General features: G+C 45.3%; 1 protein-coding gene across 1 annotated transcript in view; it reads left to right on the top strand.

The window, feature by feature from the left end:
* Positions 1 to 24,707, top strand: part of ZC3H15 (zinc finger CCCH-type containing 15) — a 235,333-nt gene that overhangs the window by 56,374 nt on the left and 154,252 nt on the right. Inside the window, exons 2-3 of the mRNA XM_085648699.1 lie at positions 18,152 to 18,256; positions 22,441 to 22,552. Of these exons, the coding sequence (XP_085504825.1) occupies positions 18,152 to 18,256; positions 22,441 to 22,552 (217 nt within the window). The remainder of the gene's footprint in view (positions 1 to 18,151; positions 18,257 to 22,440; positions 22,553 to 24,707) is intronic.

Here is a 24,707-nt window from a genome sequence, read left to right as displayed (position 1 = left end):
AGAGGTGACCGAACGTATGGCGAGGGCAATCTCCTCAGATGTCGGGGCCGCGTCCAACGACAATTTATCCTCCTCCGAAAGGGAAGGCAGCGCAATGTCTTTAAGCAGGTCATGGGAATCCTGTTCCGAGCGGGAAGATACCGGGGAATACACCCCACGGAAATACTCAGCGAAACATTCAACAATTTCCTCCGGCTCAGTGACACACACACCATCCAGTCTCTCAATCGACGGGACAACTCGACTCGCTCTCTCCTTTTTATCCAGCCACGCAATCAATTTACCAGCCTTATCACCCACGTCATACAGTCGCCCCTGTTGCTCTCTACTCAGGCCCCTGGCTGCCTCCGTGACTAGGGCCTTGTAGTCCGCCTGTTTGAGTCGGAGAGCATGCAGTTTATCATCCGTTACCCCACACTCCAGATCACCCTCCAACTCAGTTATCTCAGATTCGATACGGGTCACCTCCTCCCGCTCGCGCCTCCGGGAATGTGAAATGAGGGACAGGGCCTCCCCCCGGAGTACCGTCTTAAACGCCTCCCACAAAGAAACCGCAGACGACACAGACCCCACATTGTCTTCAAAATATCGCTCAAGAGATTTAACCAAATCAGCGCGAATTGTGGGGTCACGCAGGTACCAGGAATTAATCGGGACCACCCTCCCCTCCCCCCTCGGGACAATGTCGAAGTACAACAGGAGCGGGGAGTGATCTGAAATACCCCGAGCCAGATGTCGTACCTCCCCGACCCTCCCAGCCTGTGCTGCTGGCATCAGAACATAATCAAGCCTCGAAAGACTACCATGAGCCCCGGAATGAAAGGTGTATTGTATCTGCGTAGGGTGTTTCAGCCGCCAACAATCCACCAGCCCCAGGGTATCCAAGAGGCCAGATAACCAAGCTTGGGCACGGGGGAGATCCCTGGGAGGGTGACGATCCTCAGTTCCGGAAATTACAGCGTTAAAATCCCCCCCAACCACTGGAATCCCCTCCGGCAGGCCAAGAAGAAGGCGCCCCAAATCAGCAAAAGTAGTTGTCTGCAACCCTGGCGGGACATAAACAGAAACCAAAACAATCACTTTACCCTCCAATCTACCCACCAGAGCCGTATATCGTCCCCTATCATCATGGAGCACCTCATCAACCTCCAACGGGAGCGAGGTTTTAACCATAATGCCCACACCCCTCGAACCAGATGTGAAGCCCGAGTGGGCTGCAAGGCGATAGCCCCGTCTGTTCATGGCACGAAAGGAGTTTCCAATGAGGTGTGTTTCCTGCAGAAATACTATATCGGGTGAAATTCGTTTTAAGAACTGCAGGACCACTCCCCGTTTTATCCTGTCCCCCAGTCCATTGACATTCCAGGACAAAAGGCTCAGTCCCCTACCCCCCATCATAGCCAAAACCGATCAATCTCCCCCCAGAGAGCACTTTAGCGATAGCACAACAATACTTCTGCCTTGTGGTACAAATAAACAATACCCAACCCCAACCCAACATCCCAAACAAAACTCCCCCCTCCCTGCACCCCTGCATGAGCCCAAATAGCCCCCCCAACTTGCAGTGTGCCTGTAGCCCCTGTGTAAACTAAACTACAAAGACCCCCTAGAGGAGGAACGAGAACCCCCTCGAGACACAACACCACCTCCAACGGAGGGGAAACAAGACACAACAGTCAAGAAACCCTAATCCTGGCCGAAAGGTGGCATCATCAGGAATGAGCCCCAGTGTCAATGCCTCATACCCGGTCCGGCGGGCACTCTCCTCCCGCCGCCCCCATCCCATCCCGATCATGTCCCCCAGACAAAGTGTCCAACCAGTCCCCGGCCACCTCGGGACGGTCAAAAAAGTGAGTGCGACCATCAGCCTCCACACGCAGCCTGGCCGGGAAAAGCATGGCGTATTTTAAGTTCATGTCTCGAAGCCGCCGCTTAACGCCCATGAAACTCAGTCTCTGCTTCTGGACCGCCTGCGTGAAATCAGGATAAAAGTTCACCTCCATGTTCTCCAGCTTAAGCGGCCCTTGCAGTCTGGAAGCTTGCAAAATCGCATCCCTATCCCGAAAGTTGAAGATACGGGCAATAAGAGGCCGCGGAGGAGCTCCGACCTTCGGTCTGCCGCCAGGAACTCTATGGGCCCTCTCCACAGCGAAGAATTTACTCAGTCTTTGAGGCTGGAGATGGGTAGAAATCAGGTCCTCCACAAAGAGATCCGCCGCCGAGTCCTCCCGTCCCTCGGGCACTCCGATGATGCGAATGTTATTCCTCCGGGCCCTGCTCTCGGAGTCCTCCAGGCGCCGATCCGTGAGCGCACTTGCCTGCCGGAGCCGGCGCACCTCCGTCTGAAGGGCCGCGACCTCAGTCGTGAGGCCCGACGCGGTATGGGCCAAGGAGTCAACCCGGTCATTTGTCTTAGATAGATCTGCTCTAACAAGGTTGACATCGATGAGGACCGCATCGAGTTTGTGCGCCAAGGTGTCGAATTGTTGGCCTACTGAGGTCTTCATCTCAGCAATGGCGCCCATGACGTCCTGCAAAGTCAGATCCGTAGGCAAATCCGGGGCATCCGGGGGATACTCGGAAGACTTGTGCGATCCGCCGGGAGACCCCTTTGGGAGGGTGTAGCGATCCATAATGTTGACTTGAGGTGCGGTGCCACGCCGGGTCGATTTGGCCTTCAGCTGATCTCCATCCTGCTTCGTGGCCATCGTCGCGTATCTCGCACCCCCGCCAGTCACGCAGTGGAGAGCAAGCAATCAAGGCCGTGAGCCCCGGGGGTCACCTCAGGAAGGCGGAGCGGGTCACCGCAGGCAGGCAGGCAGGGTCCCCCAGCGAGGCCACCACCACACAAAGAAGCGCCGTAGTCCCACTCGCGATGACGGCAAGGGGACTCAAAAGCGAAAGTGAAAGTGTGGGGTACGCGACTCGCCAGGCCCGGCCAGCCGTTGTTATTCACTTCGCCACTGGGTCACCCCCAAACTCGAGTCCGGGGTCAGGAGAGAAGAAGGCCGCAAACTTCAGTCGATGCTCACCCCGGCCCCCGGGGTCCGATTCAAAAACGGAAAACGGGTACAACCTCGGCTCAGGTTCACCGACACAGTCCCCTCAACCGATTCAGGATGAAGACAGGATAAACGTAGGAGGTTGCGGAGGTCCTCGGGAGCCTCGCACCTACGCGGCCATCTTGGTTGCGCGCTAGGCTCCTCCCTAGTATTCCATCCTTAGTACCGCCTTGTCTCATTTTGTAACCATCTTGAAGATACCTCCTGTTACGTGTGTTGTTACTCTGTAGGCTTCAATTACAGCCTCTGAGCACTTTTCCCAAATAGCGTAGTCCAGCCTGCTATTGCAGGCAGAACACGAGCTCTACTAACGCTTTTAAAAAAAAAAAATTCTAGCACGGCGCAAACGTATTTGCAATGCAATAGGTGTCACATTTGCAAGAGTTTAAGCTATTGGCATTGTAAATGAGAATGCCTTTAATGTATCTGTTTTAAGAACAACACACAAATAAAAGGCATTGTGATTTACAATGACAATAGCTCAAACTCTCCTAAGTGCGAGTCCTATTGCATTGCAAATGCTTGTCCTGATTATACTCTGGTTGTTCAACAGGAGTGAATTTTCTTTTAAGCAGTCCTGCAGAACCATAGAACACTGGGTTTGAAATATATGCTACTTTATCCTGCAAAACTCCGTATTATAGAGAACGACACAGCACACTTTTCTCTGGATCCAAGGGATGCTATATCATGGACAGAAAATGAGGTGCAGACTTAGAATTGGTTTTGGTTGGGCTAAGTGATTGACAAGCTGGAAAGAGGAAGTGGAAGAGGAAAGACAAGGAGCCATTTTGCAGACCAACCAGAATCCAGTCACCGATTGTCTCAGTGGAGGCGTGTGCAATACTAAGATTCCGGAAACGTTTTTGGATCTATGGGCACCTGTGTGAACAGTCAAAATAGAATGAAGCAGAACTTGACACAGAGGAGACACTTAACGCTACACTCATGAATGTAGATGAACTGATTCGAACTGCACGGAGTGAATTGGTGTGATAATTGCGATGGGTGGCTAATGCGGGTATATTGTGATGATGGTCAAGGACAGAGCATATTTAAGTGTATAAATTGTATAGCAACAGTTAAAGGTGCAAGCACAGATACGAGCTGTGGGACCCAGATTAGCCCAGCACAGAAAACTTGTTGCAACTCTGACAGATGATAGGGTAAACAGGAGCATGCTGAGAATAGGCACTGAACCATTTCTCTTATTCCACGCCCTTTGTGTTCATGGGCCCCTCAAGGTTTAACTGAACTGGGGCCAGAATTTCCACGTGACAATTACAAGTTCAGCACTTCAATACAGTTTGTATGATGAGATGTTTAGCTTGCACATAGTGCAATACTTTGAACGTAATAACGAGGGCACAGTGGGAGACTTTAGTAAGGATTGGAACACCTTTAAAATTTATATGAAAGGGGTGTACTTCACCACTATTTATGGGGTCTGGAAAACACTATCCAATGAAGTACTGAAGCTATAGATCCCACTCGGTAGAGAAAATTAAAGTGGCTATTAGAGAGAAACAGCCCAAAGTGCTCCAGCAGATTTGGCACGATCATCGGGAAGCAGTAGGTAGGTTAACTTTGTTGCATTCAAAGGAACACCTATTGAGGCAACACGGAGAAGGGGACAAGTCTGGCTGACTTTTGGCATGACTAGTCCATGGCGAAACAGTGGCTGTCCCTATGATGGTGATACAGTGGCATCTTGGTCACATGGTGACAACACAGACATAAATAGGCAAAGCAGTGTCGCTGTATTATAAAGACCTATAGAAAAATACCTTGGACATGCGCACACAAATGAATGGTTGGGTATGTCAGGCAGCAAATTTAGTGAGACTGGGTTGGCAGCAAGCAGCAGAATTGGAGGAAACACTAGACAGGGGAAATGAGGCAGGTCGTAAAGGGGTTGGAGGCAAGCAAGATGCCAGAAAGTGATAATTTCCCGGTGGAGTTTCATTATAAATACGCAGCATTGTTGGCGCCCAAACTTAAGAATGTCTACACTGAGGTAGATAAGCAGGGCACACACTCAAATGTATGAGAGAAGCAATAATTGTATACTCTTCCCAAAGGCTTGTCAGGACCCACTGAAAGGTACATCGTACAGACCGATACCTAGGTTACATCTCGCCTAAAAGATTCGGTTGAGGGAATAGCAAACTATCCTCCATGATGACCACTTTGGTGCATCAGACTGGCTTTATCACCACTAGGCATACAGCCAGGAATAATATGCGCCTTAACCATGTTATGCAATAGTCGCTGCAAGTTGATCAAATACCAGAGGTGGTATCAGTAGAGATGCTAAACAGTGAGAATGCCGATTTGTAGCCTCGGAGGTGATAGGCTTTGGGAGAGACATGTTAAAGTGGATAACGTTGTTTGTTATCTTGAAGCCAGAAGCCAAACTGAGAAAAAAAAAATCCTGCCCAATGGAAAGGGAAAAAGAGGCAAGGTTGCATGCTGTTGCCATTTCTGTTTTTTTTTTTTTGTCTGTGGAATCGCTGCCAGCAGTGCTCTAGCAACAAAGTGAGAACTAGGATGTCAAGATTAGAACAGAAGCACATGTGATTGTATTTAATGTGTGTGATGCATCTCAGCTTGTGTCTCAAGCCCCGGGTGGGTAAAGGACATTTGGGGAGGTCTCAGACCTCTAGGTAAAGTATGTTAAATCTTCCTTTTTCCACTCTGTCAGCTGTAGCCTAACAGAAGGATAGAACACCCTGTACTACACTCTATGGGAACACACAACAGTTTAATATTTGGGTGCTCAGATATACCACACTGATTTAGATCTAATGGATTGAAGTGTAGTGAAGCCCATAACTAGGATCTAGGAGTTGGTGAACTTCAGGAAGAGATTCCGCCAAAAAGGCAGAATAACCTAGCCTAAAATGATAGCTCTCCCTAGGGTGATGTATTTGCGACACTTCCTCTGAGTCTACCGAAGAAGATATTGAGCAGCCTAAGCAGCTTGCTGGTTCGTCTTGTGTTGAGAGGGAAGATACATGGATGCTCTTTTAGGAAGCTGCAAATGCCTGTTATGGAAGGGAGTTAGGGGTGGTAGATTTAAAGTTGTATTACGTTGGGAGAGAGCTACAGTGGACGGCCAGTAGTGCGCCATATCCGGGGCTTTCCTCCTGTAAGTGTAATGTAAGAATTTCCCATTTGATGCAGGGCTGTTTTCCGCCCAGGCTTCCAGTATCATTTGTGACTTTAGTGTTCGAAAGAGAGACTGTGAACGTGAGATGAGGATATTCATGAAGAGGTACAGTAATTTAGGGAGGAGTACCATCTTCATCAAGGCGATGTGCCCTGCATGTGACAGTGGTGGAGGTAATGGAGGGTGAAGGTGTGTAGCACAACTCCGTAATTAGTGCTGATCATTTCATCTCTGTTGCAAGATATTCTTCTACCCAAATATTGGAGGTCCTCAGTGCACCTCTGGAATGAAGGGAGTTGTGACCAGCTGTGAGAAATCACAGCTCTTGCCTCTCACGCAGATTTGGATTACTGATAACTCTCCAAATTTGACTAACTCCCTCTATATACAATTTATGCTGAAATAGGGGCCCCTAAGATAAAGTGTAATATCATCTACATATAAAGAGATTTAAGTATGCCGGATAGGGTATTGTAATGCAAAATCATGCTGATGCTATCTTAGCTTGAAGGCCAGAGGCTTAACTGCTCGGGCAAAAAGTTTGGGCGACTGCTCGCATCCCTGTCTAGTACCCTTTGTTGCCACAAACGGGTCGAGGATTGCCCCATTGATGCCCACCTTAGCCATAGGGGTTGGAGTAGAGTAACTTGATCCAGGACATAAATGTGTGCGGAAGGCCCATCCTGCCAACGCTAGATGGCAGATAGTCCCATTCAAGAGATTCATAGGTTTTGTCTGCATCTAAAAACCCAGCCCCTACAGCCAATTCTGGCTCGATGCCCTGCAGGACTGCAAATAAAGTGCACCGGTTATGCGCAGGGAAGTGCCCCGGTTTGAATCCCGACTGATCAGTGCGGACCAAGTGAGACATCAGAGGAGTAATCCTGTTTGCTAGTAAATTTTCCAGTATTGTGACATCGCAATTAATTAAGGAGAGTGGATCTGTATGATTCACTCCGGTCCGAGGACTTTTCAGGCTTCACCAACGTTCTGTTTAATGCCTCCGGCATGGTCACGGGGAGCTGTCCCACCTGTCTTGCCTCCCTGAAAATAGTGAGTAGGATTGGGGCCAAAATGTCAACATATGTCTTATAGAATTCGGCATGGAGCCCATCAGGCCCAGGGGCCCTGTCGGTCTGCAGTTGTTATACAGCCTCTCGGATTTCATCGTTGGTGAGATCCTGCTCCAGAAAGGTGCACTGGGTGTCACTTAATCAGCCCAGGGCCACATCTTTCAAGTATGAGCCCACTTCCACAGGCTCCTTCCACTGGGTGGTATAGAGGGAGTGTTAAAAAGCTGTGAAAGTTACCAATATACTAGCTGCAGGGTTGCTAAGGTCCAGGGGTCCCAGTTCCAGAGAGAATTGCCCAATAAATATAGCTTATTTCTTGAGGAGATTGACTCGAGGCACTGGACCTCTATGGCCTCGGGAAAAAGTACATGCGTAGGGTTATGAGTCAAAAACTCCTCCTTAGTTAGTTTGGAGTAAAAATAGTCATATTACTTTAATAAGCTGTGTGTGTGACCTTGTTAACCCTGGAGACTAAATACATAAAGGACCTAAAAAAATCATGACCATTTAATAGACGTGCAGGTCAAGTCACTTGAATAATCTACTCGACCTAACTGTAATGTACTTGACACTTAAACTGGTCTCAAATTGTGTGATCATTGGCAAATATTTTATTTTAGAGTCGTCTTTTTCTTCATTCCCACATATGATTGCACCTTCAAATATGAAGGGTTAAGCATTACTGCTGTATTAAACAAAACTCTTTTGCTTGATTGAATAGACTAAACGTTTGCTTCATGTGTAATAAGAATCTAGCCCACGTATCGAGTACACATGATCCCTGACTCGCTTCCCAGTTTACTGATAGCTTTGCCATTAGGGCAGGGACAGAAGTGTTTCTCCGTTCATATTTAGACACTCACTTTTAATAAATATATTACTAAAGCATGATATGTTAGTGCGCTGTCACTTACACAGAGTAAATTTCCAAGACCCACTACCTTTCAGCTTTACTGATAAAACTATATAGTGTATTAACAATCTGTGAAAATTGGGTTTGCACATCACCAAGTAAAGTGTTCAGATTTGTTTTTCATCCTATTAAAATATTTTTTTCATCCTACAGAAGTACAAAAAATTGACTTTTACAACTACTGAAATATATTTTAAAAATGTTTGTACAGTTGACTTAACTATTTGAATGTGTCAGGAAAAACCTTATACCCTACACAGGGATGTGGAATTCCTATAGCCCAACGCCCAGAACATATTGTTTGGGGTCAAGGGCAACACGTTTCCATGTGTATTTTGTCCTTGGGACAAGTAGGCCCAACCACCTGCTGCTGAAAGCTTTTTGCTGTCAGTTTGCAGTACCATATTATGGATCAGGGAAGGGCACTGCCTGCAGTGAAGGTAATATTTTTGTCCATATGTTATTACCATTCAAACTTGTATTTATGGTTCATTAATTGAAAGACTTTATTTTTAGGGTGAGCTCTCTAAGTAAATGTTGTAACCTCTGAGCACTACTGACAGTGGTTCCAGTATAAAAATGTGTACACAAGTTTTCAAAGTTTAGCAATAACATAACGTGTATTTGTAAAGCGCACGTTTACCCATAGGTCTCTTGGCGCTGAATAACAGATGTTTATTGTTAACCAACTCAATGGTACTCATTTTGTCGACCTCAGATGGATGAAAGGCTGAGTGGACCCGCCGGGATTTGAACCTGTGACCATGAGGTCAACCACAGGCCCCTGCAGTGGATGCATTAGTCCACTGAGCCACAAGACCCGGCAGCAATATTAGGCTATGTATAATGCTCCCAGAATGCTCTCTGATTAGATGCAAATATTTGCAGAAGCGTGAAAGCAAGATTGATGGTTCATAAAATGTTCATAAAAACATGAAAGCAAGAAGAAAACCATTTCACTAAACTAGTGCAAAATTTCAGGTACTATTTCTTTACCGCATCATTTAATAACGTGTTGATGCATGCTAGTATTTCATAAAGATATTCATAATGGAAAATCAGTGTAACCAGTTTCAATAAGATTATGGGAAACAAAAATAAACAAGCATTGGCAAGGCCAGTAGGTCTGAAATTGCTGGTCAGCTTTTTAGTTTTGTCAATGAGTGAATTGTTTTGGCATGGTTTTTGTAAAACCTTATTGCTGTGGGAGCTGCCCAGGTCCTTACCATTATAACAAGCTATGGCAAAACCAAAAATTGTTTTTGGTCTCAAAAAGAACACACTGCCACAGTAGTTACTGACACTGAACAAAACTTTGTGTGCCGATATGCTGCTCGTGAAGCCAGCCGATAGAGAGAGACAGAATTTTAATAAACGCAAAAGGTCACGGTCAATGCCATACTAAATTAGGGGCCCAATTATTAAAGAAAGTCTCAAAAGTGCACCCATGGTATTTGTCCTTAAATTAAGTTCAGCTGTACGACTTTAGTGAATTCTCAAGAATTTGCCTAAGTTGGACAAGAAAGAGTACTCCTAGAAAATATTTGTGAACTGCATTTTAGCATGAGCAAATATGCATGTGTACATTTGCTCATGCGAAAATCTGAGTGTTTGCAAGTTCACTTTCCCTCCATCCAAATTTTTTCCCTACACTAGAAGGTTTACGTCTTCCTCTGCCAGGAGTAAATTTCCAACATTTCTCAGTAAGGGAAAAGATTAGACAAGAGTTGTTGAAAAACCTTAAAACACGCAAGTTAGTAGGTTTGCACAGACTCAAAAGGGCATTCTAGCCCTGAAACTATTGCTTACCACTACCTTCAGCCCCACTTTGTAGATCTGCGGAAACTTGGCAACATAAGGGGATTGCAAGTATTCAAACACTACTATGGTATGGGCCCTGGCATAATTAGAGAGGCTATAACAGAGATTTTATATAACAAGATTGCTGCCATAATTTGTCGCCGCACTACATGGCACCAAAGGGACAAGTGGATTTTGTTACAGGACAAGTAGATTTATGAAGCAACCTGCCCCATGGACAAGTAGATATTTTATTAAATTCCACACCCCTGCCTACAGCCTTTTATGTCACACTTTGTACAGCAGGTCATACAGTTCACTTTGCAAAATGCTGTTACTCTTCAGTCCGAGAAGGAAAAGTAATTGTAAACTGACCTCTGTCTCTGAACTCAGAGCAATTGTGACAAGATAAAAACAAGATTTAAATGCATCTTTATTGTTCCTTCCCTTTGAGTGAACAGAATACCTGTTCTTGTCAACTCTCCAGAACGGTTAAGTAGGCCCTAAGCATGGCTCGACCTGACAAAATCTGATTCGCATTAGCTAGTATATTTTTCTAGGCCTTCATCATTGGCAACCCGTGGACGTTTTAACATTGTAGCAAGGGTCTTTCCCACCATTTTACCTTCGCCATATGCTCATGCAGCGGCATATGTGCTGCAAAACTGGCTTTCCCCTTGTAGCTACTTCTTGGTATTCTGTTAACGTGGTTAACGTGATTTGCTATGCTATTGCAGGTTGCTGCACTTCAATTCATTTGAGTATCCCACTCTGTGCTTAATTTGAGCCGGTGGTTTCCGGTGCTCAGCACCGGCGCTTGTGACAGTTTGTCACAAAATTACGCTTTCCGGCTAATTTAGAGATGGCCACACCAGCAGTTAGTAATTTTTTATGTATATTGAATTAATAATTATTACCTGCTGCCCAAGCCATTCTTATAGTTTTGGGGACCTGAAACAGCCCGAACTGTCACACTTGTAGGAGTATGGTAGTTAGTAGTTGTGTTGTTGCTATCATTGGCAGCATAGTAGGGGCAATGTGTGGTGTACGCTGTAGTGGCCTCCTGGCAAGAGCCCTGGCACTTAATTATTTTCAAATTAACCACTTGCCCCACTCCAACTTTTCTAAATGATCATGAAGGGAGCGTAATACTCCTCCACTTGCCCCACTCCAACTTTTCTAAATTATCATGAAGGGAGCGTAATACTCCTCCACTTCTATCCAGGCAAAGCTCTTGAATACCTCTCAGACTGGACCAACCTTCTGCACTGTCCCTTTTTTACTTTTCTGAAAATTCAAGTATTTCCTGCATCCGTTCCGCTGCAAACAGGGCATCCAGTAGAATAAGTGAGGAAGATTGCGAATTGGAGCCCAGTGGGGAGGCGATAGTAAGTGTAAGCAGGACATTCGAGCGATCTGAGAAGGTGTGTGCCAGATGTCTGACCTCCTGTACCCACAGTCCCACTCCCTTGGAGACCAACCAGTAATCCAAACAGGACTAACTCCCATGTATTCCTGAATGAAAGGTGCCCTCTCTTTCAAGGGGGAGAAAGATACGCCAGATATCCCCGAGGTCGTGGTGCTGTGTTACGGGAGCTAGGCAGAACATGCGAACGGTCCAGACTCTCATTGAGAGGACATTTAAAATTGCCACACCAAATCAAAAGGGAAGGCCCCGTAGAAGCAATCTGGCTCCACATACGATCAAAGAAATCTGGGTCATCCGCATTGGGCCTATAGTAATTGGCCATGGTGATAGTATGTAACATTAGTCTGCCCGTGTAATTACATATCTGCCCTGGTCATCAACTGGTGATGCCTGCAATGTTACCAGTACCCCCTTGTCTCACTAGGAGCGCCATACTTCTGTCGTAAGTGGAGTATGAAGAGAATACCTATAAGCTGCCCAATTCCTGCAGCCGGGTGGGATGCATGTGCATCTAGGTGCTTGTCCTGCCAGAGTGCCACACTGTCCCCATTTCTCGCCAAGTAGGATACTATATCTCTGCTTTTACGAGGGTCACTCAGGCCTTAAACATTCCAGGTGATGCATGTGTAGGACGTGTGCTAAGTGCCTGGGATTATACTTGGCTCACCAGTCAGGCCAGTTGCAGGATGAAATGGCATCTATTAGGTGTGATTGGCGGCTGATATGCAAGTCGCTTATTAGAAAGGCAGGGAGGGTGCCAAGGGGAACACGTCACATTAACACTTCCCAACCCTAACAGCCCAATTTCTTTAGAGAATTGAACTCTCCCACATTTTAGAATCCATGCAGAAAGTTTCCGGGGGTAACCTGTGGAACACAACCAGTGAGATGGCAGAGGCTTCTTTGATGTAGTGACTAAATTGGGGGTAAAGATGAACCAGTTCCCCACCTTGCGTTCAGGGTGGGCAAGTCAGTATCATTGAAATGGGCGAGGGAACAGAAGTACATGGTGCATAAGCGTCTCCGGGGGTGGGTGGGGGCAGGGAGGAAGATGATCTTCACTTACCCCACTCCAGTCAGGCCCAGGTCACTCTCGTGTAGCCAGGGGTGAAACAGCCATGATGAAACTGCTGAGCGAGCCTCACTGGGTTCCGTGACCGGCACTCTGCGCAAAGCCAACAGGTCTCGGCAATCAGAGAGCTATTGATGTTGTCAATATTTTAGCATTGTTAAACAGCAGTGGCATCTTAACTTGTCTAGCAGCACTGTTCACTTTAAAACGGAGAGAGAAATACCAAATGTGGAAGGAAGAGAAACGAGCATTCCAGTAAACCTTGTCCTCTCCACAAAGTCCCAGAATACATGCAGTGCACACGAACGAGAGGCAGAGTTAGATCAGACCACACCTGCACAGTGGAATGGCTAAAACAGCAAGAACCCAGGGTGCTGCCTTTGGAGACAGAAGAACAACATGAATGGATTCCATGCCTGCCCTTGGACATTTAGTTGTGTGTTTTTCAAGCAGCATAAGCACACTGGATCTAGCAGGGCCATACTTAAGATGAGAATGGAAGAGTGGTAGGACTACAAGTCCCAGCATGCTTTGTCTCCCTCATAGCCCAGGAACGTTCATGACTAGAAGTCTCTGAAGTTTACACAAAGCCCCCGCAGATTGCGTACTGGACTGCCTGACCACCTTACAGCAATGAACCCCTGCAGCCAGGGTTTAGAAGTGACACTTTGACCCTCATAGTGTAAAAACATTCTCATTAATGGACTGCGAGGACGGATTTTGTCTGCAGTACCGAAATGCAATCCAGGCAGCGATAATAGATTTAGTTCCACTGCTCACACGTGCATTCATTTTCACATCAAGACCAGTGCTCTCAGAAAGCAGCTGTTTCTAAAGGGCCCTGACTTTACAACTCACAATCATAGAACGTCTCCGTGTAAGCCCCAAACTCCTAGTGGGACATTTATGTAGTAACATGAAGTGGACTAGAATGTTCTGCGGTACACAGGCTGCTCCTGGATCCGAAGACAGGTTTTACAACGTAATTGGGTCATTGTGATAAGGGGAATAAATGAGCGCCACCCCCTTTTTATTGCAACAAGCGTGCGCGTGCAAGATTTACTTTTACAACGTTGCTCGTGTTTTACACAATCTGTTTCTCTGCGTGGTCCGATAGACGTGAACAAAACGGGTTTCCAGCGAGCGCTGGTCTCTATCCGGCCCGGGATAAAATGACTAGTTGTTGGTTAATAAAATTAGGAGTAGGATGTGTTGAATGTGTGCATTTTTTTTTCTTTCCATAGCACCAGAATCTCTTTGCGTCCGTGTCAAAAGATTTATTCTAGACAATAATTCTATTTTAAATACTCGTGTAATCGAATACACATTATTTTATCAAGGTTGTCCATGCTATTATTTACCTTGATAACCTTCACGGCTGCGTCATCGTGTCACAGGGCCTACTTTCCGGCGGGTTAGATCTACATCACAATAATTAGTGAGACTACTTCATATTTCGGGTGCGAATTCCAACAAGAACCTGCACAAAACTGACCTTTTAAAATATCGAAATAATTACGGGACATCTGGATTGAGCAGGTTAAAGATAATTAGTTGTTAAAATAAACATAAGTAGCTCTTTGATCCCAGACAGAGATGTTTACCAATAAAGATCACTGCCGGCACATAACACGCTGAAATCCGGCATCGTAACCGTCAACATTCGGCTCTAAGGATCAGCGCTCTCCTAAATGGGCATAGCGTTCATTGGTGCAGCAGGTGCGGTGCCACCGGGGCCTCTACACCCAATTGCGGCTGCGTTTTATTACTCGGTGGGCGGCGTGTCCTTTTCCTCGCTTCTTTGAGAGCCCAGTACGCTCTTGCTACTAATCACAGCTCCTAATGCTGCCGGACAGGGGAGGCCCGGCCCATGGGAGGGGAGGCCCAGCCCGTGGGAGGGGAGGCCCAGCAGCTGTGGGGACACTGGTCAAGCCCTGGCCAAATGCAGACTGCTGGGTGAGTACGCCTAAAGCACAGAAAACAACTTCACCCCGTCCATCTCAAGTTGAACAAGTGCTACCTTGGGGAGAGAGACACTGCGTGGGAGACAAGCGCAGGCACGCTAATTAAAAACAGATGGCCCCTGCGCGTTGCTGCTGGCTCCCGAGAGCAAAACGCTCTGGGTGTAAACATTTCACATGAAGCTGGGAACCTCCACACGCCTTTGGCCAATTGCGTACTAAAGCTAGACGCAAAGGCCAATCGCGTGTGAGGACCACAGGCACGAGCTTCTACTGAAGCTGAAGTGATTCTAAGAGGTCGATTTCCTAAGCAGCGCATGCACGCTGCCATAAGCTCGACCTAAAAAGCAGCTGCCTAGTCAGTGCCGCCGTTGAACATGGAGTGGAATAGAGCAACAGAAGAGCTGGAGGCAGGTAATAAAAGCTATGGGGACGAGGAGGGTTGGGGTTAGCAATGGACTGGATGGGAGAGTTGTATGACGAGTGTGTGGAGTGAGTAGGGATGTGAAGGTAGAAGCAGCAGAGAGGGAGAGGGCATTAAAACGCATGCGCTTCCATGGAGTGTTGAAAGCAAAAGAGTAATTCCCTGAATGTAAGCAGGGGAAGGATCCAAGTCCTCCAGTCGAAAGGATGGTGGTAAAGCTAATCTTTGGGAGGTGTCATTGACTAAGAAGCAAGCAAATGCGATTGATGAGAAATCTAACCGATGATGAGCAATGGGCTGACCCAAAGTCCACTGAAATATTGGTATTAAACGCAATAACTCTTTTAAGACCGCTAACGCTATCTGTAGGCACAACCTAAATGTGTACTCTTGATTTTATTTTCTATTACAAGAAACATACTCACAATTGAAAAAGCTACACCTTGTTGATTTTATTTTTACATTTTTTAAGATCTATACTTTTTTTTAGGTTTTACAAAAGAAATGCTCATAGCTTTTGCACCTACTCAGTTTTCAGTGCTTCTGTTGGGATTTCTTGAACTCGGGAGTAGGCTGGAGCATCTTTTTAGGCTTGGCGAGATTTAATGTTTTTCAGTAGTGGGGCTTGAACCCGCCCTCTTCTCCATTGGCTGGCTTCCTAAACGGAGGCCAGCCATTGGAGGAGAGGGGCTTCTGTCCATTTAAACCCTGTCTTTTTCCGATTCGGTGGCATGTTTTTTAGTTTCTTTCTCTCCTCTGGAATGTAAACATTCCAGCCAATGGGAAGAGGAGAGAAAGAAAAACACGCCCCCGAAAATGACGCTGCGTTTCTCTGAGGCATTTCTGCTTGACCTCGGAGAAAGATGGTGGTGTTCATGGCGTCATCCCCGTCCACGGCCTGGCTGGTGCTCGTCCCCTCCCCCTGCTCTCGGCTCCCTCGGTGCTCCTGTGTTCGGCTGCTGCTCTGGTCTACTCCCCCTGTCCTCTCCGGCTGGCGCAGTTCGCTCTCCTCCCCCTGGCGCTCGCTCCCTCTCCTCGGGCTACTTTTTACTGGGTGAACTGCGTGTCCTTATTTGCCTTAGTGAATTGACACACGAGACAGCTGGGATACACTGGTGATCCGTGTAAAGCGGATCGCTGCTGGTGAGTACTTACCCTTAAGATTTCACTCACACTGCGCCCCCTGTCCTATTTGGCAAGATCCATCGAGAGCCACCCGGTCAGTACCTTTGTCAAGCGCGCGTCACCCCAGGTGCCGCGCCCTCACCCCGCTCCGACCTCCGTGGCTCCCGCTTGGAAGGTCCCTCTCCTGCTACCCTGTCACGGGCCTGCACCCCTGCCCGGGCCGCTACTATGCGGTGAGTGCCATTTGCGACTCTTGGTTGTTGAGAAGAGGCGCCGACTGGCGCGCGGTGATGGTCTGGGATGCCCCCGGACTGACCACTTAGCCCTCTGCGAGGCCGAACTGTCCGGTTCTGCACCATCGCTCCGTGGGGGCGGGGCTGAGCCTCCTTTAGTTTCGCGAACGACGCTGTTCGCTACCGGCCAACAAGAACAACAGTATCATTGCCACACAGCAGTGTCAACAAACAGCAACATTTTGCCACCTGCCAGCAACACCAAACTACAGCTCTTTGTCTTATTTGGACCCCTTTGATCCTAGACTCTGGTGCTTCCTCGCATGTCACGTCTTTATTCCCTGATTTCCCCAACAGCCACTCTAAGATCTGTGTGTGTGTGGGAGGCTCTGTGTGTGTGTGTGCGCATCTGTGTGGGTGGCTTTTTTGTAGGTGGCTCTATGCGTGGGTGGCTCGGTCTCTGTGTGTGTGTGTGTGTGTAGGTGGCTCTGTGTGGGTGGCTCTATTTGTGTGTAGGTGGCTCTATGAATAGCTCTGTGTAGGTGGCTCTGTGTGTGTGGGTGGCTCTGTGTGTGTGGGTGGCTTTGTGTGTGTGGCTCTGTGTGTGAGTGCAAATGCAATAGGCCTCGCATTTGAGAGAGATTAAGCTATTGACATTGTAAATAATGCCGTTTCTTTAAATGTTTTTTAAAAACATAAACAAAAATGTCATGAGCAATGCCAATAGCTCTAACTTTAACAATGCTGAGACCATTGCATTGTAAATGCTTGTTTCACCCATGCTATAGTTTAAACTTTTGCTTTCTCAAAACATCGGTTTCCATGCCCATTAAGTTGTAGCCATCTAATCCAGAAAGTGATGCGTTCAAATCCTTATACCTGCCTGCTCATTCCTAGATGTGCTGTCACTCCGGGTCGCCTGCCTGTTCTAACTGTTGCAAGTGCGGCCAATTCTGAAGTTTGGAGAGAAGTTGTATTCAAAGTGGGGTAAGGGGAGGTTGTAAGTTGAGTAGTGGTAAGAATATTGGGTCCCACAAATGAGAACGCTCGATTAGGGCATGTCAGAGCAGCTGGTCAGAAAAGACTGCAATAAGAGAATGCATTTCAAAGACGATGTCGATCATTTAAATTCAGTTTTGCAGATTGCTAATGGAAGCTTTAAAAGTGAGTACAGAGTTGTAATAGCATGATTTTGCTTATGACTCTGCAGTTTAATTTCGAGCTTGTAATGTTCTGCATTTGGTGTCTCCTAAAGTTCTAACTGTTGCCTACTCTGTTTTGTCGCTAATGACGTTTAGCAAAACGTTACCCCAAAGACCGGTCTCAAACAGTTTTTTGGCTTACTTGAAGGTGTAGTTTCTGAATTGTAGTGCTGGGATATAATCTTGATGCATAGATTTTAGCAATAGCAGATTTGAGTTTTGAATTTACTTGGCGCTACAGGCTGCCTTGTTTTTGTTGACTCAAAGAAATCTTACAATAAATAGCCAGTTTTTCATGTATTTGTTTTGTCATGCAAACATGCTGCCTGATACCGATTTCAGAATGCTTTTATGGGTAAAAAAACCGTTTGTGCCATTTACTTAGTAAATCAACAGAATGTCCAACCGGGGAAGTATTTCACGGTTGCTTGAGTTGATTACCAATTTGCTGCTTGTAGAGTCTGTGGTGGCTTTTTGAACATGGGGAGGTAGTTTTTTATTTCGGCCAGGGTCCTACAGGATCCATGGCATTTGGTGAAACTCTCTAACAGATACCTGGGAGGGTTGTATGGTACTGTTACAGTTTTCAGTTCAGGCCAGAGTTATAGCACAGTCACTCAGTTTTTGCAGTTATTTTGGATCTTGATTTAAATTATAACTTTGCTTCGTTTTTCATGTACCCAAGGATAAAACATTTGGGTTGAAGAACAAGAAAGGAGCCAAGCAACAGAAGTTCATCAAAACAGTGACTCACCAAGTAAAAACGGGAGGACCACAAACACCACGACAGGTAAGCAAAACAGTACTGCTTATAAAATTGGAATGTTGCCTCACCCAACCACACTGAATAAAGCACACAAAATTATGATTTTCTTGGTTTAAGAAAATAATGTTTAGGATTGATCCAGACGATCTAAGTCTCGTTTCTCTTAGAACAGGGATGAGAACCCCTGCAAAAAGATCCCCCTGTGAAACCAGAATTTATAAACGAGATGGCTTTGGTTTTCTTATAGTGAAAAGCTTCTCTTGCGTTTCAGTAGTGCACACAGCTGGCACTGCAAGGACGATTTCAGGACAAGCTCCCACCGCACACATCCCTGGTTCAGTACGGACAGCAGCAGTACAACCTACATGTGTAGCGTTTATTTGTGTAAAAGTGTTTGTGGACTATGCACAGGTAATTGGAACTGAATTATAAAATCGTGTGTGTACACATACAATTCTGAAAGGGATTTATGTGACCTCGCCAATAAGACTAAAGCAATTAACAGGTTAATTTGCAGGTCGTTTGCTGCTGACATTTTAATTGTAATCTCAAAAACATTCCCAAGGAGTCAGGATTGTAGCCAATTCTCATTCATTGAACCCTAGGCATTTACCAGTTTACCCCCAAAACCATATATTTTATTGCTCATTAGGTCACTGCCATATGTAAATTTATATTCTGGGTAGTATAGTGTGAAAGGACCCTTGTGTGGTTTTTCAACTTTCATATGCACTTGACCTAGAAGTAACCAAACACTGGGAGTGTTACCCAGTGAGTTACAAACGTGTGACGGACTCCATCAACACAATACATCATCGTCCTATTGATAGTGTATATGGGCCATAATTTACCTGCGCCTTTAGTGCCTCACCATAGGCATGCTATATGATCCACCAGAATACCCTGATCATCCCATTTCTAGCGAAGCACCTTGAGGTGGCTCTCTTCTCTTCAGTTGTCCTAAATCACTTTCTGCATAGTTGTGAGGTTGAAGGAGTCTTCCGTATTGTTGAACATATCAACTGTCCCAGAAGTAGCTATTTTTAGTTGCCCTCTTCCTATTTAGTGCTAGCCTTGCAGATTCAACCCTTCCCTGGCTGCATTGAACGTCCACCTCAGTCCCCTGGGTAGCACAGCGAAGCGGGTGAACCCAGTGATGTTATATAAGTGTATAAAATGAGTGCTCTTGCCACATTTCTTAAATGTATTATTTGGGTCCTCACCCACCGGTACCACCTGTGGCCTGCTTCATCATTGGACCCACGCCTATGTCACCTAGTGTGGGTAGGTGGGTGGGCTTTACACTTTTGTAAGCGGAGCACTTAGACGGTGAAAGGCGAGGGATTTTGTGAGTGAATTAAAACTGCCTCATAGATCCTCAAATTATGGTTTAATAAGTAAGGTCTTGGGCAAGATTTAAAAACGGTGAGATATCATTAGATTTAATGGTCCTTGACATCAAGAGGTCGACATGTTTCAGCCGTTTCACTGCCCCTAGGGATCAATCTCCTTTCTTCGTGACCAAATGTTTGCTGTATTCTTAAATCCCTTTGTGGTGCGGTTGAACTTTCAACCCGTTTTATGCATTCATAACAATTTTAAAGAAGCATGTATGTAAAAATGCAGACCATACTCTGGACACTTTCCTTGATCTGGTCGTGACTGAAAAGAGTAGATATCACAGTTCTGAGCCTATAAGGCATTCCACTTTGAATGTCTTATTGTTTAGGCACAATATCCCTAAAGTGCGGTACAGCATGCAAACAAATGTGTGAGTCACCCCTAAATGCGTCGGATTTGATTTCTCTAAGTCACAAACATATACAATTAAAAAGCACACAAGACAAATAAAGAAATTAAAATCCAAATTAAAACTGACCGTGTAGTGCATGCACGTAGGTGATAATTTCCGTCTACCTACATAGGCTATATATTAATGAGGCATCATAGGATATTGCGTGAGGGACGCTCCCTGGAGTCAAACGCTAGGGAAAGGAAAAAAACAAGTAGTTTGCTTACCAGTAGGCTCTGTAAAATGGTCCTGTTGAGCGTGTGGATTCAGAAGTTTGGGCACTTCATCAAGGGATCGCTTCCGTTACACATCACTCGTGTTTCAATGAACAATGGGACAACTCCACACTGGGCATTTATTTTAGAACACTGCCGTAATGCACTCTACTTCCATTCCTAATGCCTTTCCCCAAAGGCATGGCAGGACAACGAAGCTAGAAGAATTATCACACAGCTGTCCCACTCTTTAAAGTGGTATTGTGTGAAGTAGCCTCCTTCCATTATTGTTCTGCCTATCTCCCCACCCTGGTAAAAATAAAGCAAGGCTTTGGATGTTGATGTAGTTCAATGTACTACATTAACAGAACTTTGCTGCTGTTGAGCTCCAGAGGTAAATTGTTGAGGACGGGTAAACTGTAGCTTCTGTTAAAACTCTGTTGTGCATTTAATTAAGTTATGAGATTAAGTACAAAGATAGCAGTCATGAGTTGGTTTGTTTTTAGTTCTGAATTAACCCACTTTGCGAGAAAAAAATATATTGTGGATAATTGGGGCTAGCGCTGAAAACTGCCCTGGTTTGTCTATGGGGGAATGTTGAAGTACATTGTAATCGGAGAGGTTTTGGTGGGTTTGCGCTGCCATTCTTAAGCAGCTATGATATTAAACATTTGAATTCCTGCGACTTTGGAATACAGAATCAGTTACTCACTTTTTCCAGAAGCACAGTTGAGCTATCAATGGCAGGATGCATATGTTTCTTTTTTAAGCGTTTTTTATTGTGAGTCTCAGCACGGCGTGATGACAGGACACAGTGTTTATATTTGCACGTAGATTACCATTTTTAATGGTAGAAGTAGAAGGATAGAAGGGGTGTTATGTCAGTGTCCCTCTGTCCATAGTAGCTGTGGTCCGTCACAGTCCCCCTCCACTCACCCTCCTACTCCCGTGATAAGTCTGGTAATAAAATGGTCCTTAATGTTTAGAGTGCGTCGGAGGAGTAAGAGTCCATTGAGCTTATTAAAGAGGGCATATTTTCTTTTCTTATCTTTGTTGCCATCTAGTTGGTCATCCCGTGGATTACTGTAGGGATTTTGTGTGCAGCGCTTTTAGGTGTGTGTGCTAGAATTTAGACTTTAGATTTGGCACTTCTTATGCATGCAGAATTTAATGGGTCAGGGATTTATATCGCTTCTCATGTTTTTTAACTTGTACCTAAACCCACTTTGTAGTAGGATAGTTCTCATTCAGTGTAAATTAAATCCTGGGACTCACCGTTTAGACTATTTAGCTGGCATAATGAGTTGGTTAGCCTCAGAATCCATACCAATCAACAGGCAAAGGTGAGTGGCACAGTAGGTTTGTAGTGTGATATAGAGAGAGGACGAAATGACTGGCTGGATGAATTTAGGGAATAGAGACTGTTTGTTATTCACGTATAACTGGTGACCTCATCAGATTTCTATGTGCTCTTTAGCAGTGCTTACTAGAGATACCACTGCCCTCATTTTCTTACATGCTGTACTTCTCTATTTCTTTTCTCCTGTTCTCCTTAAAAATGCTAAATGTTATTTCTCCTAATTCATTACTTGACAATCTTTGAAAAACATCTTACATAAGTGCCTAGTTCCCACCCACCTTAACCAGAACTCGATTATCACTCAGATGATAGCTTTACTGAATTGTGATCTTAGCAGCAGTACTTATTCTGACAGAATTTTGCTCCCAGCTGAACTCGTTTCTTGTAGTCAGTTGAAGAGAGGCCAAGGTAGGGCGCGACATGAGTTGAACAGTGGCGGTTTGGTACCATAAACATACATAATCTTTGCTCCACCTGGAGTCTTCCCTTGCCTGGGCATTTCTTGCACAAAAGCAGGCAGGTGAGTGTTTGGTGGTGAAACCGGACTGCTTTAATGGTGCTTTCCATCGCCTAGTATCCATCCATTTTGGGACTCAAATCTTACCTGAAGGATGAGATTGTTTCCTGTTCTCATGGGGAAAGCTGAAGACCATCCAAAGAAAATGCATTCACAGTGAATAACAATGTGGTTTGAAGTTCATCTATTCACCAGACATGTTCAGTAAGGTTTTCATCCTCCGTACACAAGATCAAAATATACCTTCATTTTTCAACTTTACATTACTGTTCGGATGTCCAGTTTAATTACTGTACTGATGTTTATTTCTGATTATTATATTAGGTTCTGCTGCTTGAGGGTGATAAAAAAACGAAGAAAGAAGACAAGAAAAAGGAGTTGCAGGAGCTTAATGAGCTTTTCAAGCCTGTGGTAGTTGCCCAAAAAGTCAGTAAAGGTAAAACTCAAGTTACATTGTGTTCCTTCTATGCTATAATATGAATTGGCTTGTCTTGTTAAAGATCTATAAGAGAACACTAGTGTAACTGAAGGAGAGATTACATATTTTACCAAGAATTACGTTCAGAATTGCTGTAACAGGGTTATATCAAATAATGTAGGAGCTTGGAACATGGGGAGGGAGACATAAGAGTATTAAACAACAGTGGTAATGTAGCAGGACATGAGAAGGAGCTAATAAATTCAAGGAGGTTGGTGAGAAGTGAAAGCTATATTCCTGCTTCACTGATACTTCTGCTGGGAGAGATGCACAGTGGAGATGTATGAACTCCACTGTTTGCCTTCCAAATGACAATGTGCTGGTACATGCTTCCATTAGCTGTGTAGCAAAAGCTTGCTGGTTGGTCAGCTGGCAAGAGAGGATTGGGGATCTTCCTCAGCCATTGAATCTCTTGTCCCTATATGCTCCGGCTCAACGAAATTCCCCTACAATTGACTAGACTCTAGTCTGTATAATTTGCCAGGAGATGTGAGAAATCACGATTGGATCTTCACGTTATCACATTTTTAGGTCGAAGCCTGCTAGACAGAGTTGCGAGGTTGCAAAGAGATATTGAGGGCATGCTGAAAGCTTCCCTAGGAATGCATTCCGCTCATTGCTTACTATTGGATTTGTGTTTTGTAACTCATTTGTTTGCTTCCTTATTTGCTGACTTTATTTGTTTTAAGCTGCCCAGCATGTCTTTGTGACACCTGTTGAGCATAGCCTGTTTACCACCTCTTTGACGGGCTCCCTGTATTCTTCCACAAGTGCTCGCATACTCTGAATACATTTTTCCTTTTTTCATGAGGCACTCCACAAGAGTTTGCGTTTTCATTTGTCTCCCTTGTATGTTAGATGAGGAAGCAGTAAACGTGCTGTATTTCTTTGAAAAGGTTTGCTCCTTCATTATGCTTGACTAATTCTACTTATCTCTGCTACTACCAGTTGATCAGTTTTGCATGCCTTGAGGAAGAAGTTTGTTTATGAGCTTGTTTATGTTGGTCAGTGCTCTTTACCAATAGCATAATTTAAACCATCCTCTCTCAATTTCATGCCATAGGCATCAAAAGTAGGGGTGTGGCGGGTGCTGAAGCACCCCTAAAATAACTATGCTGGAGTTCAGAGGTGAATGACCAATAAACAGTTTTTTCAAAGTTTTGTTTTTATCTTGTCACGTTTGCTATGCATTCAAAGACCAGTCTAATGTTGGGCTCTGTCTTCCGAGGGAGCATGGTATTTACATTTCTTTCCCTGGCTGCAAAGTGAGAGTATTTTTGTGACCATCTTGCTGGATTCTGGGGTTTGAAAGGAAACACTGTAGGACGTTGTTTTCTGTGAAGCACACAACACAATTTAAATGCATGTATATGAACTGGTGTGAGAAGTTGGCCTACCTTGCACTAGTCCAATTCGACTCTTATGGTAGATAGGTTTGAGACAACCTTTTAAAGAATGCTATCCTAGTGGTAGCTGTGGAGAGCAGCCTTCAGGCTAAGTCTCAGAGGAATGTAAAGCAGATTGTTTTACCTTTATAATCTCTTGAATTACCAAATGAAAGGACACCACACAGGTAAATATATCAAATATATATGTATTTATTTCTAGGCACACTCTACTAATCTCTTTATGAGATTAGAAGCCAGGCACACATTCAAATATCAACGTTTCACAATAAGTTAAGCACAAATCTGTTGCGGCCCTAAGGGCGTACCAGACCATATACTAAAAAAGAGGTTTAGGAAAGTCGATTTGCAAGGGGACAGGGCCTAGGGCCTGTAGAATCGCTGAGGCTTCACTAATGAAGCAGGTAAGTAAAAGACCCACGGGAGACGCATGCAGTGTGAGAACACAGCTGCGGGTTCCCTATTGATTTCAATGGAGCAAGTTGCGGTTGGATTTTAAAGTTTAAGGGTACTTCGAGGAAGTCTACAAGCAAGCCACTTACACGGTAAGTAATACGAGGGCCAACACACACACTAGGGCACCGGAGTGCACAAGTTACCTCACCCAGGGAAGCCGGGTGCATAGGTGTCTTTTGGTGTCTGGTCGCGTCGCTGTTTTCAATGGAGACCAAAGAAGATTTGCTGCTTGCGAAGACTGAAGAAGTGTC

This window comes from Triturus cristatus, chromosome 3_2 (genome assembly GCF_964204655.1).
Source record: "Triturus cristatus chromosome 3_2, aTriCri1.1, whole genome shotgun sequence".
Taxonomy (NCBI): domain Eukaryota; kingdom Metazoa; phylum Chordata; class Amphibia; order Caudata; family Salamandridae; genus Triturus; species Triturus cristatus.
The sequence above is the reverse complement of the archived record's forward strand: the minus strand, read 5'-3'. Positions and strand labels throughout refer to the sequence as shown.